Here is a 14576-nt window from a genome sequence, read left to right as displayed (position 1 = left end):
ACTGCGTTGTCCAAGCGTGCGGTGACATTGCGACACGAAGTTGTCTTCGATAAAGCCCAAGTTCTGGAGAAGGAGTTGGACCACTCCAAGCGGCTGTTTCTTGAGTTGCTTCACATCCACAAAAATAGTGGGTGCGTCAACGACAAAGAACAATGTGCTTTCTTTCCGGCAGTTTATAATAATTTGTTGTAACTGTTGTGTCTCCTGCAATGTTCGGCGTTTTTGCCTCTAGCACGTGATTTGACAAGCGGTGTCAACGTGTCCTTTTTTCTTTTGTGTCCCTGTGTGTTTTAGTGCAGTTCACTTTTTGCATTATACCTGATGAAGTCTCGCCGCATGGCAGACGAAACGCCGAAGAAATACAGTACGTTATTTTATGCCAGAAGAGGAGTACATGCAATTGTTACATCACAAACAAAGTGGTATCGGGTTAAGATTTTACTATGTTGGTGTAGACAACCTTGTGGTTGTTCCTTCATGGTTACGTACAATTCCACACTATCGTGTTAACGTCGGTTGACGATTTAATGATTTTTGAAACAAATACTGGTTGGATTCCGTTGAGAATGGGCTCGATTGTCAAGAAGGGGCTCTTCTTTTACATATTCGACAACCGATTAAGATAGACGTAAAATATGTTTGTTACGTCATAAACACTAGTTTGTCGTCGATTAAGAGAGGGTTAATAAAGTGGTATCGAGTTAAGATTTTAATATATTGGTGTAGGCACCCTTGTGGTTGTCTGTACTAAATTTCAAGTTTGTACGATGTCTCCTTCATGGTTACGTACAATTGTACACTATGGGATCTTTTTGCCGCCAACGGCGCCAAAGCGCGTCGACTTCGGTTGACGTTTAGATGATTTTTGAGAGAAATACTGGTTGGTTTTTCTTTAGAATGGGCTCGATTGTCAAGAAGGGGCTTTTCTTTTACATATTCGACAACCGAATAAAATAGACCTAAAATGTAATTGTTACGTCACAAATGAAAGTTTATTGTTGATTTAGAGAGGGTTAATAAAACGGTGTCGGGTTAATTTTTTAGTATGTTAGTATAGACACCCTTGTGGTTGTTTGTACCAAATTTCAAGTTTGTACGATGTCTCCTTCATGGTTACGTACAATTGTACACTATGGGATCTTAATACCGCCAACGGCGCTAATGCGCGTCGACTTCGGTTGACGTTTAGATGATTTTTGAGAGAAATACTTGTTGGTTTTTGTTGAGAATGGGCTTCATTGTCAAGGAGGGGCTCGTTTTCCAAATATTTGACAATCGATTAAAATAGACTTAAAATGTAATTGTTACGTCATAAACAATAGTTTGTCGTCGATTAAGAGAGGGTTAATTAGGTGGTATCCGGTTTATTTTTTAGTATGTTGGTGTAGAAACCCTTCTGGTTGTCTGTACCAAATTTCAAGTTTGTGCAATGTCTCCTTCATGGGTACGTAGAATTGTACACTATGGAACCTTATTACCGTAAACGTCGCTGAAGCGTGTTAACGTCGGTTGACGATTTAATGATTTTTGAAACAAATACTGGTTGGATTCCGTTGAGAATGGGCTCGATTGTCAAGAAGGGGCTCTTCTTTTACATATTCGACAACCGATTAAGATAGACGTAAAATATGTTTGTTACGTCATAAACACTAGTTTGTCGTCGATTAAGAGAGGGTTAATAAAGTGGTATCGAGTTAAGATTTTACTATATTGGTGTAGACACCCTTGTGGTTGTCTGTACCAAATTTCAAGTTTGTACGATGTCTCCTTCATGGTTACGTACAATTGTACACTATGGGATCTTTTTGCCGCCAACGGCGCCAAAGCGCGTCGACTTCGGTTGACGTTTAGATGATTTTTGAGAGAAATACTGGTTGGATTCCGTTGAAAATGAGCTCGATTGTCAAGGAGGAGCTCTTCTTTATGATATACAACAACCGAATAAAATAGACCTAAAATGTAATTGTTACGTCACAAATGAAAGTTTATCGTTGATTTAGAGAGAGTTAATAAAATGGTATCGGGTTAATTTTTTAGTATGTTGGTGTAGGAACCCTTCTGGTAGTTTGTGCTTACTTTCAAGTTTATACAACGTCTTTTTCATTGTTACGTACAATTGTACACTATGGGACCTTAATACCGCCTACGTCGCTAAAGCGTGTTAACGTCGGTTGACGTTTTGATGATTTTTGAAAGAAATACTTGTTGGATTGTGTTGAGAATGGGCTCGATTGTCAAGAAGGGGCTCTTCTTTTACATATTCGACAACCGATTAAAATATACCTAAAATATGTTTGTTACGTCATAAACACTAGTTTGTCGTCGATTAAGAGAGGGTTAATAAAGTGGTATCGGGTTAAGATTTTACTGTATTGGTGTAGATACCCTTGTGATTGTTTGTACCAAATTTCAAGTTTGTACGATGTCTCCTTCATGGTTACGTATAATTGTACACTATGGGATCTTTTTGCCGCCAACGGCGCCAAAGCGCGTCGACTTCGGTTGACGTTTAGATGATTTTTGAGAAAAATACTGGTTGGTTTTTCTTTAGAATGGGCTCGATTGTCAAGGAGGAGCTCTTCTTCATAATATACAACAACCGAATAAAATAGACCTAAAATGTAATTGTTACGTCACAAATGAAAGTTTATCGTTGATTTAGAGAAGGTTAATAAAGTGGTGTCGGGTTAATTTTTTAGTATGTTGGTGTAGGATCCCTTCTGGGTGTTTGTACCTAATTTCAAGTTTATACAACGTCTTTTTTATTGTTACGTACAATTGTACACTATGGAACCTTATTACCGCCAACGTCGCCAAAGCGTGTTAACGTCGGTTAAAGTTTTGATGATTTTTGAGAGAAATACTTGTTGGATTGTGTTGAGAATGGGCTCGATTGTCAAGGAGGGACTCTTGTTTATAATATTCGAGAACGGATTAAAATCGACTTTAAATGTAATTGTTACGTCACAAACAAATATTTGTCGTCAAGAAACAAAGGGTTAATAAAGTGGTATCGAGTTAACTTTTTAGTATGTTGGTGTAGTCACCCTTGTGGTTGTCTGTACCAAATTTAAAGTTTGTGTGACGTCTCCTTTATTGATACGTATGGATGTATACTTTGGGACTTGTTTACCGCCAACGGCGCTAAAGCGCGTTAACCCCGACTTTCATTTTTTCATATGTTGGTTTACGCACCCTTGTGGTTGATCGTACCCAATTTGAAGTTTCTCACAGGTTTGTTTCATTATGTAATCAATGAAGCGTAAAAATGTATTTCTTCGTTGCTGTTGTGCCTTTTGCCGACCTTCAGGTGCCTGCAGGAGAACCGCGTATGTGTGTAGGGGCGAGAAACTTCATCGTTGCATACCTTCATTGTGACGTAATTTGGGGGTTCCCCGATTTTTAGAAGATAGGTACGTACAATAGTACACTAGACCCGGATTATGCAGTACATGTGCAAAGCTGCGCGCAAAACATTACGCAATTCAAGCACTGGTTTCTGTGACGTATGTTACACACTGGACCCCGAACCCGTGTCATGTAACATTCATGTGATGTTTCAGGTTTGTAGTGCTAGGGATAGCTGCGATATTAGGTGTGGTGCTAAAAGTACAATAGAGGCCAATCCTCTCAATGGATACAACAACACTACTTGCAGCAGGATTTCTTTTTACATTCACCAATTTTGTAACAGTGATAGGTAAGTGATGGTATTAAGCAAATTTAAAATATTGTACTATTTTAAGGGAGATTGTTAGTAGGTTAGTTTTATATCACAAAATTATTTTGGGGGGTTTAAAGTTTTTTCAATCTATAAATTTAAAAATTGTTCGGCAGCACATGCTTTAAAAAGGTTACTGCTTGTTGGTAATCCACTTGGATGTTTTGCTAATAGATATAATACAGCTTTTTTGACTGATAAAATATCATGCCAAGTACTTTTTTTTCAAACCCAGTGTCAATAAAAGCTTATTTAAGGGTCAGGGTCTATTTCGAAATGTATAAATGATGTTTCTTGTAATAGTAGTTGTAAAAGTATAAGTTGCCTTTACCAAAAGGCCTGGAAGTATGATGTTGTCAGCATTGTCAACCCATTATGCATGTAAAGTAGTACTCATTCTTTTGTATCTTTTTTATTATGACCACATAAACAGCTCTGCCAGGATAAAAAGATTGAGACTAAAACATGTTGTAAACACACAAATTTGGGTCTTATTGCATATTTTGCTTATTTTTTGTAATGTGTTGATGTACACATTTACTATGGCAAAAAAACTTTGGGAATACCGATCTAGATTAGGTGTCACCAGATTTAGGCTGTATTTTTTACTCCACTCATGTCCATACATCCAATTTTATTTTGTATGCAGCAATCAAAAGTTTTATTTAGATCTTATTTTTTTATCCAGAAATTACCAATTATTGCCCTCAAATCCCCTGTGAAAGAGGTATATACATTGCAGTCAAAATTGTCATCTTAAATGGTATTCTGGACCCTGATTGTTACTGCTCACATATAACACATTTAGAAAAAGGAGTCCTGGTCTAGGTGAATGAAGCTAACTTATTACCTAGATGACACAAAACTATAATATTCGCATTACTTTTACTGCAAATACAGCTTATTAAACACTTAGCCAGTGTTTAATTGCAATGATTTGCTTTTGTAAAATTCAGAATCTACATGTAACAAAAGGTAAAACACATGTGATTAGAATGACTGCAAAGTTTGTAGTGCTATCATTATTTGAGAAAATTTTGTTTTGTAATTTATTTTTACCTTTTACAAAGGGTCTTCTGCAAAAATTTAACTTTAATGGCAAATATATGTAGTGACTTACAAACAACCTCCTGATGAGAAAATTACCACAACACCCAACAGTCAGCAGAACTCCACACCGATTCTTGTGTTTTAACATCATTCACTTTGAACTAGTTTCTAACCTGGTTCTTCCCAAACCCTAAGAATTATGCCAATTTGTACAACTTCAAACCCTGTCAAACTAATTGATTTGTCCCAAAAAGCAACTTTAAAAGCCCAATTACATGTTCAACATAATCATTTTATAACTGTGCAACACTGGTTAACAAAAGTTAGTTTAGTTGCATGATAACAGTATAATGAGTTTCAAGACATCAACATCACAGAAAATCAGAATCGCCTATACCTACCCATAAAAACACATTATAAAGACTTTAGCTAATCAGATTTGTCCATTTGTATTAATAGTAAGATGTATTTTGTGATAACGTTATTTTCTAGATGCCCAGACTATACAAGAATCGGGTGGATTGGTAAACAATGGGAACATATCTGTCAACTATTCTCCAACATTTTCGGTGTCATTTCCCAAAAACCAGTTTATTTCGTGTGGTTGGATAAAAGACTCCGGTTCAAAAGTAGTCTTTTTTGTCAATCCATCTTGTTTGTCCATTCCTGATGCTACTTGCACTGAGGATACTTCAACATCCCCAGCAACAATTATTTCAACATTTCCTGTGCCCGCTTTATCCACATCTCAAAGCAACATTACAATAACTTTTGATTGCAGCCCTCCTCACACTGATAGAATATTTCTAACTGCTAAATGTAAGCAAATAAATTTGTGTTATTACAAATTAAATACTAATCAAATATAGATGTAAAATAAAAAAATAGAAAGTTTGTAAACAATTTTCCATTGTTTTGTATTAAGTTTTTATCATTGCAAAATAATGGAAATCATTGTAACAGTATAAATTATTTTAGACTGTCAAAACTTGGGTACTGGAGTGGTTCAAGATGTCCCTGCTAATCAGGATTACAACAGCCATCATACTTTTACATGTATGGCAAACTACACATGGCCAAGTCAACATTCTGTTTGTGGACCCGATGCAACCTGGAATGTCACCGAACCAGTTTGTTCATTAGGTATGTACTTTTGTATCATTCTTTCCAAGCCCAATTTGCGTTTACCCCAAATCACACTAACCACATAGTTTTGCACTGGATAATAGTTAACCAGTAACTGTGGCAAACAGACATTAAAAAACACTTCGGCCCTTTTCACAGGTATTTTAGCCTTGACTATTGCTGTCTCTCTATATGGTAGAGTAAAGTAACCTTTTTTTATAACTTGCTACAACAAGTTACTTAGTTGGGTGCATATACAAACAAACTACAGAGAGTAAGGCAGCAAAAACTAAATGAAAAGAAGCAGAACTATCCCCCACCTCTGGTACCTGATCCCTTTTTGACCAAGGGAAAGTATCAGCCTATATTTATTTGGTAGCTGCCAATGTACAAGGGTCATGGTAATTGGTAACCAAGGTGTTTGTTTTATCATTAATTTGTGCAAGAAGCCGGTGATCTATTTGTAAAAACTTTTCTTGAACATAAAAACAAAAGCTTATATACATTCTAATCAAATGTTTCGAACATCACTGCATTCATCACCGGTACAATTTGAGATGATCATAAACTGTGCAGATTTTTTACTCTTTTAGGTAGTTACTCCACATATCATTAGTAATGCATGTATGATACCAACAGACAGTTGTAATGTATCCACCCACTTTTTAGTCACCCAGTGTGGTTAGAAGCATGTTACAGTGATCTTTAATTTTAAGAAAAAAAATATATCAATTTCCCTTTGTCTGCACCAGCGCTGTTTAACCAAAATGTGCTTTGTCTAAGTCAGCATGTATAAGCTTGCTTCTATGCAATGTACCTGCATTGTTATGTTTTAATCTGAAGTCATATTAATTTCTAGAAAAAATATTCACAGACAAAGACTGTGTGTGCAAACTGCTGCTGTGACACACATTGCCAATTGTTTTGTAAATATAATGATACAATTACACTTCCCATAGTGACCAATTTAGCTTTTATAATTTTTTGCGTGACAAGCCCACTGAACTTTTTGAAGATGACCCTTTTCCACACCTAATGCGTAATTCCTATAATCAGTATTGGGGTGCATGCGGCCAGTACGTGGAACATAGTGGATCTAAACATAGGCGTATCTAGGGTGGTCAGAGTTAACACCACTGTATTTTTTTGTCAAAATCCAGGAAAAACAAGAAACTTTCTTTAGTGTTGACCTAAAAACCGCAATGTGCTTGCATAGCTATTGTTTCCAAACAGGAAGCATTGTTACAAAATAATTTAGTGTAAGTAAATTAGTTTAATTCATAAAAACGTTACCAATATTATGCATATTCAAAACACTGTCAGTTCTCACAAAAGTGCAAGGAGGAATATAAGGCCACCACATGCAAAATAGTTTTTATTTGTATGTGTTCTTGAAAGCCCACATTTGATATTTTTTGGGTTACAAATATATTCAACACCTAAATACATTCAAAGTAGTACTAATAAAACTATGGCGCAAGCACTACCACAAAAACTCGAATCGAGTGTTCCATAGTGGTACGCAATTGTGCAAGCCACCATTTATATGACGATTCATGCTAACATGGGCGTATGTATTTCCCAGTGTTTGATCACAATTACCCTTAATTTACAGCAGAAATTCTAGGAAGAATTTGACCCCTCCCCAAAATCCTGGATACGCTTATGAATTTAAACACTTCTGATTTTTTTTCTGAATTAACCAATGTTTATTGTGATGGTTTTGTTTCAATACATGTTGAAAGTGCAGTAAATTTATGTATATTCACGTAAAATAATATTGGTTTGTAAATCTGATTTTTAGGCATACTGAGATGCAAGTCAGGTGTTGTTTTGCATTTTATGTTCTTGAAGTGGTTACATGTAGTTAAATAGATTTTAGTTAAATCGGAATCAAACGATCAATTTTATCTTGGGAGATGCTAGCTTATGAAATATTTTAATGTTCTAAAATGTACAATTTTATTGAACTTTAGTCCAGTGCAATAGCAGATTTGTGCCCCAAAATGAATCATATTTGATACCACAAGTTGGATTGCATAACTATATGGACACAATTAAATTGACTTGCTCGAATAACTATGCTGGAACTGCAACAGCAAATTGTATTGAAGTTAACACATGGAATGTATCTAATAATTGTATTGGTAAGAGGATCTTTTGCGTGAGAAGTGTAAAATATTTTAAGATGTTTATGCATGTTACAGCTTCATGTAATCAAAGTACAATTGACTCTGATGTATCATATGGTAATAGTTTGAGTGGAATTTCTTTAATTGACGAGGTAGTTAGCCTCACATGTAATGCTGGATATACTGGAAATCCAAGTGCAACCTGCAAAGGCCCTGGACAGTGGAGTGTAGTTAAGTGCTTAGGTATGGATGTATTATGTGTAATACGTGCAATACACATCACACACCTTGCTTAATCATCTTTGTTTAGCTATGTGTTCAATTGCTGCATCTGGAAATGAAAGTGAAACCTTCTGTTCAAACGTTAACACCACAGTAGATATTATTGAGGAATCTCCTGGTACCGTCTATTGTTGTAACGATGAAGTCAAAAGTGCAACTGCAACTTGTACACACACTCAAACTGTAAATACCTTACTAAATTGTGGAGGTAAAACAAATTTCTACAACTGTTTGTATAAAACCCTAGGTTTGGTGTTACAACACTTCTTGCTATAAACATCTTTGCTGAAAATGACAACTTTTTTCTTGAAAGTTAATTGTGCTTATTCTATTTAATTTATTTTTGCAATGATGCTCGAATGTTCACCCTTTTTGCTTTGTGTTGGTGTGGCATAATTTGCATGAATAAAATAAATCTACTTTTAAAACCTGTGCTTCTGTAACAATGCATGATCTCCAAGTTTACCATCAATAATTTGTCAAATAGTTTGTATAGTTATATGCTATCTGTATGTGTTGAAGAAAAAGTAGGATAAATTGAGGCAAACTTTAATTCATGGATACATGGTTGTAAACATAGAAATGCAGTTATATTTAAGTAATAATTTTAATTTTGCACTGAGTGTTGACTAACTGATGTAGCCTTTTTGTATAACAGCATGCTTAATTGGATGGAAGTAACTTTTTCCTGACAGGCCAGAGCTGGATATTAATAATCCCGTTTCTAATGAGATTTGAATAGGCCCTACTTGTACTCACTAACTCAGTCAGTAGAGGTTTACTCATGGTTGTCCAAGGGTTGTGAGTTGAGTGGAAAAAAACATGGCTTTGATCCAGCTTGGCGGCAATGGTAGTGAACATCATGCTTTTTATTCAAGTTGGAGAGATAAATTTAAACAACAAAGGTTTCAATTCTTGCTGCTTACAAGGTTTTTGTACTCCCCTTAGTAATCTTGCGATGTCTTTCTTACTCATATGCATAGAAAAAACGAGCTGTTTAAAATCCCCAAATGTTTGCTATTTCTTACAATAAATTATGCAACAAATCTTTTCTGTACTGGCTCGTCATTAATTTGGATTTTTACCTTGTGTTTGCTTAAAGTATTTGGCATACTCTTTTGGGGTATTTACACATTTCTTTCTGATTGTGGGTGGTTGGTAAAAAAAAAATGACTTGTCAAAGTTATTAATCAGTTGCTTATTTTTCATTTTTTTCACAGTTTTTACCGTGACAAGTGTTTTTAAATGTAAAAAAATTGTTGAAACTTCAACAAAATCAACAGTAAACTCTGTTGTTCCTTCTGACACCACCCATTTAGATACCACCTCAGAAATTGAATCAACTGATTTAAATTTTTTAAATAGGTTGACATGGTCCCAGTGGTTATTTCTTTGCACCTTGTTGTTTGACATAAATTGTTGTCAAAAGTAAACAACTTGTCAAAAATGTTTAAAACATTTATAGATAGATTTATGTTGCAGCTACCAGGGCTATGACAGCTAGGAGTACTGCAGGCAGTAGTAGTATTGATGCTAGTACAAGACAACCTGTACTTAGGATGGCAGCAGAAGGTGATAGTTAATGTTATGTACAGTTTAGCACATTTATTGTTTAGTATTGCAACTGTGCTTATTCTATCATAGCAATGAGACCTAAATGAAGTTTCATCTGTGAGTCGTTTCGTGAAAATTTGTTTCCATCAAATTGATATTGATGTTTGTGTGATTTGCAGTAATATATAAGGTGAAAGGCACACTTCTTTTTGTGGTGATTTTAAATCGGCAATTGGTTATAAGTCACAACTAAACATGTCTGTAAAACTTTTATCTGAAACTTTTAGCTTCAGGCTCATAAGCTCAAACCATGTTTGCAGATGTATTTAGTCTTTTTGCTGTTTCTGACCATTACAACACAACATCAAAATTGTCTTATTGTTCCCATGGATGATATTCAGGAAATTTTATAATGTAGAGTTGTAAAGTTTTTGGTAATCTGTCAGATCAAACTTTTCATGTAAAGGTCATGTTTTTCAAGTTTAGATAAGAACAATTTTGAAAGGTTTTTATGATTTACTGAGTCAGTTTTTATTTGTTTTTGTTTTTAAACTAAAAGAAACATCAGTGATACACATTGTAATAAATTAAGTTGTTCAAAAATTGGTTTTCAATATGTCCAGGAGTTTTCCTGTTGGTAAACTTAATCATATTGTCTGTCTTTGTGTGCATAGCATTAATATTGCATGGTGTGGATGTCAATCTGCATAATTAGATTGCACAAGCGTTAAATGATGATGTTGCAAGATTATTGAGTTTTAATATTTTATTTTAGTTACAACCACTCCAATAGCAACAGCAACAACAACAACAACTAATGGTGGAACAACAGGTAAATACATGTATATTGGTAACGTACAAACCCAGTGTATGGTTTAATTGCAATGAATATGAATCAAAACAGCTACATCCAACTTTGATATTTGAGGTTGTACACCTGTTCAAAAAATGAACTTTAACGATTGTAGAAATAAATTTATCACTAGTTTTAAGAGATATAATCTTCATTTGAGTTAATAAATATTGGTATATGTAGACAATACTACTGTTCCTGAGACAGGGACTATGAGAGGTAAAATAAATGCACTCTCTTTTAAACTAGACTTAGCAAAACCTAATAGATCCATTACTAAATTTCTCCCTGTATTTTTCAGTTTTTTTCACCTTCTGGAATGGCACACCACTAGTCATGCTTTTAATTGCTGTTGTTTGCAATCACATTTAATTTTCATGCAAAAACACTTTTATGTTTGCATGCCTTTGGTTTAAATGTAGATTTCTTTTTATAAAAATGTTTTGTATAGGTTTTCTCAATGTAGTTGCTTTTACAAATCAAAACCAATAGAATCTATACAAAAATGTCACAGTATGCAGTGTTGGTTTTTTGAAAAATTGGTTTTCTGCTGTATTTTGTACAAAAGCTGTTTTTCCATGATGTAAATACTGAAGAACTGTTTGTGCAAGTTTTGCTGGTTGGTTATTCTGTGATTTAAATGTATGTTATAAATTTCGGTATTTGTTGGGTTATTACTGTTGCAATAAGCAACTGCACTTTTGTATTACTGTCAAAAACATGGATAAATCAGTGATCAAATTTGTTTTTTTGTATCCTTGGCAAGTTACATTTGAACATGATGCCATTTAGTTTTTGTACAAATAATATATATCCTCAGATGCAAAACAATTTATTTGTATATTTCTGCTTTGTTTGCTTGATTTCCTGCTCAGTACCTGCCATGCAATGAAAAACTTGTGTTTGTGCTGACTGGTTTTGCCCTGTGTATATACTACAGAATATAATTACAATGTATGCAAAAATTCTACTTCGTTGGGTTGTTATGTGTCGATATATATGAAAAAACTGTGAGCACATTTACTATGGATTCTGTTCTGAACTTTATCACTTGAAATTCCCATCCAAGCATGACATGTAATTCAAAAATTCCAAATTTAGTTAATCTTTGTTTTTTTTCTTGTGACATATGGTTGCCTTTAATTTAAATGTGAATTCCCATGAAAATTTCTTATCAATATCTTCTCCCGTGAACATTTGTAAATGAGGTTCCTTACACACAAACTCCTATAGTATCTACACAAGTTGACCACAGTATGCAATAAGTCTGAAAAATTGACTTGAAAAATGCTGTGTTATGTACAATGTGTGTAATTTTAAACATGAAAACTGTATGACAGACTTATAATACTTGACTGTCTAATAATATTGATAAATTACTACTGAACAAGCAATGGGTAGTGAGATATGCCATGTGTACTTCCTTTAACTGTACTCAGCCTTTCCATCCCCTTTGTAACCTCAAACAAAAGTTTATTTTAATTACAAAAGTACAACTGCCATTACTGTACAAATATAGTATTTGTTGACAAAAAGAATTTTTAAAATGCTGCCATACACAGCTGATATTATATCAAGTCCAGGGTTATGTGCACTTATTTAACAGCACAAATATTTACTCAAAAAAATATCACTGATGTTTATGTTCCCGATTATTGTACTTACAATTTGTTTATGGAGTTGGTTATACATTTTATTTATGTATTTTTTATGTTCTGGCTCACTGTATTAGACTCCAGTTTTATGGAATATACAAACTTGACTTTGTTTGAAACATGTTTGTGCTTTGGATGATTTTTGTGGTGATATGAAAATAAAACTAGATTAATAAACTTGTGGGTCTTGACAAACGTTGTGTTAGGATGTTTAGGCTATAGAATAATGCTGTGCAATAAACAAATTTGTTTACAGTTCATTGTTATGAAGATGCAGGACTCAATGTTAGTATATTTCCATGCAATGAAAAGCTTGTGCTTAACCATACCCCTACGTGTGCGCATCATCAACATGGCGAAAAGCAATTACAACAGCGAGAATATCGTTTTTCATGTTGCCCGTACGTTTGGTATCCCACGTTGTGTAATATAGGAAACATTTTGAAATATGATCGGGGCAACATGTGATGATTATATCCGCCTTATTGCCTGTTAACATCAACAAGCGTCATCCAACCCGAAGAATTCGCAATAATATCTCGTTATTAAGGAACATGATTAAATTAAAGAATGCACTCTCTTTTAAACTAGAGTTAGCAAAACCTAATAGATTAATTACTAAATTTCTCCCTGTATTTTTCAGTTTTTTCACCTTCTGGAATGGCACACCACTAACCATGCTTTACCTTGCTATTGTTTGTAATCACATTTAATTTTCATGCAAAAACACTTTTATGTTTGCATGCCTTTGATTTAAATGTAGATTTCTTTTTATAAAAATGCTTTGTATAGGTTTTCTCATGTAGTTGCTTTCACAAATCAAAACCAATAGAATCTATACAAAAATGTCACAGTATGCAGTGTTGGTTTTTTGAAAAATTGGTTTTCTGCTGTTTTTTGTACAAAAGCTGTTTTTCCATGATGTAAATACTGAAGAACTGTTTGTGCAAGTTTTGCTGGTTGGTTATTTTGTGATTGAAATGTATGTTATAAATTTCGGTATTTGTTGGTGTATTACTGTTGCAATAAGCAACTACACTTTTGTATTACTGTCAAAAACATGCATAAATCAGTGATCAAACTTGTTGTTTTGTATCCTTAGCAAGTTATATTTGAACGTGATGCCATTTAGTTTTTGTACAAATAATATATATCCTCAGATGCAAAGCAATTTGTTTGTATATTTCTGCTTTGTTTGCTTGATTTCCTGCGCAGTACCTACCATGCAATGAAAAACTTGTGTTTGTGCTGACTGGTTTTGCCCTGTGTATATACTGCAGAATATAATTACAATGTATGCAAAAATTCTACTTCGTTGGGTTGTTATGTGTCGATATTTCTGAAAAAACTGTTAGCACATTTACTATGGATTCTGTTCTGAACTTTATCACTTGAAATTTCCATCCAAACATGACATGTAATTCAAAAATTCCAAATTTAGTTTTTCTTTGTTTTTTTTCTTGTGACATATGGTTGCCTTTAATTTAAATGTGAATTCCCATGAAAATTTCTTATCAATATCTTCTCCCGTGAACATTTGTAAATGAGGTTCCTTACACACAAACTCCTATAGTATCTACACAAGTTGACCACAGTATGCAATAAGTCTGAAAAATTGACTTGAAAAATGCTGTGTTATGTACAATGTGTGTGATTTTAAACATGAAAACTGTATGACAGACTTATAATACTTGACTGTCTAATAATATTGATAAATTACTACTGAACAAGCAATAGGTAGTGAGATATGTTATGTGTACCTCCTTTTAACTGTACCCTGCCTTTCCATCCCCTTTGTAACCTCAAACAAAAGTTTATTTTAATTACAAAACTACAACTGCCATTACTGTACAAATATAGTATTTGTTGACAAAAAGAATTTTTAAAATGCTGCCATACACAGCTGATATTATATCAAGTCCAGGGTTATGTGCACTTATTTAACAGCACAAATATTTACTCAAAAAAATATCACTGATGTTTATGTTCCCGATTATTGTACTTACAATTTTTTTATGGAGTTGGTTATACATTTTAGTTATATGTTTTTTATATTCTGGCTCACTGTACTAGACTCCAGTTTTATGGAATATACAAACTTGATTTTGTTTGAAACATGTTTGTGCTATGGATGATTTTTGTGGTGATATTAAAATAAAACTAGATCAATAAACTTGTGGGTCTTGACAAACGTTGTGTTAGGT

General features: G+C 34.1%; 1 protein-coding gene across 1 annotated transcript; it reads left to right on the top strand.

Annotated features, from left to right (window-relative positions):
- Positions 1-3561: 3561 nt before the first annotated feature.
- LOC145897450 (uncharacterized) lies at positions 3562-12391 on the top strand. Its single transcript, XM_082985754.1, has 8 exons — positions 3562-3700; positions 5264-5590; positions 5750-5914; positions 7873-8043; positions 8104-8271; positions 8339-8518; positions 10640-10696; positions 11019-12391. Exons 1-8 carry the CDS (start codon positions 3634-3636, stop codon positions 11087-11089), a joined length of 1206 nt encoding a protein of 401 aa, XP_082841880.1. The 5' UTR covers positions 3562-3633; the 3' UTR covers positions 11090-12391.
- The last annotated feature ends 2185 nt before the right edge of the window (positions 12392-14576 follow it).

Source organism: Ascidia mentula, chromosome 4 (genome assembly GCF_947561715.1).
Source record: "Ascidia mentula chromosome 4, kaAscMent1.1, whole genome shotgun sequence".
In the NCBI taxonomy this organism is placed as follows: Eukaryota; Metazoa; Chordata; class Ascidiacea; order Phlebobranchia; family Ascidiidae; genus Ascidia; species Ascidia mentula.
Note: the sequence above shows the minus strand (reverse complement) of the source record. Positions and strands in the feature narration are given on the sequence as shown.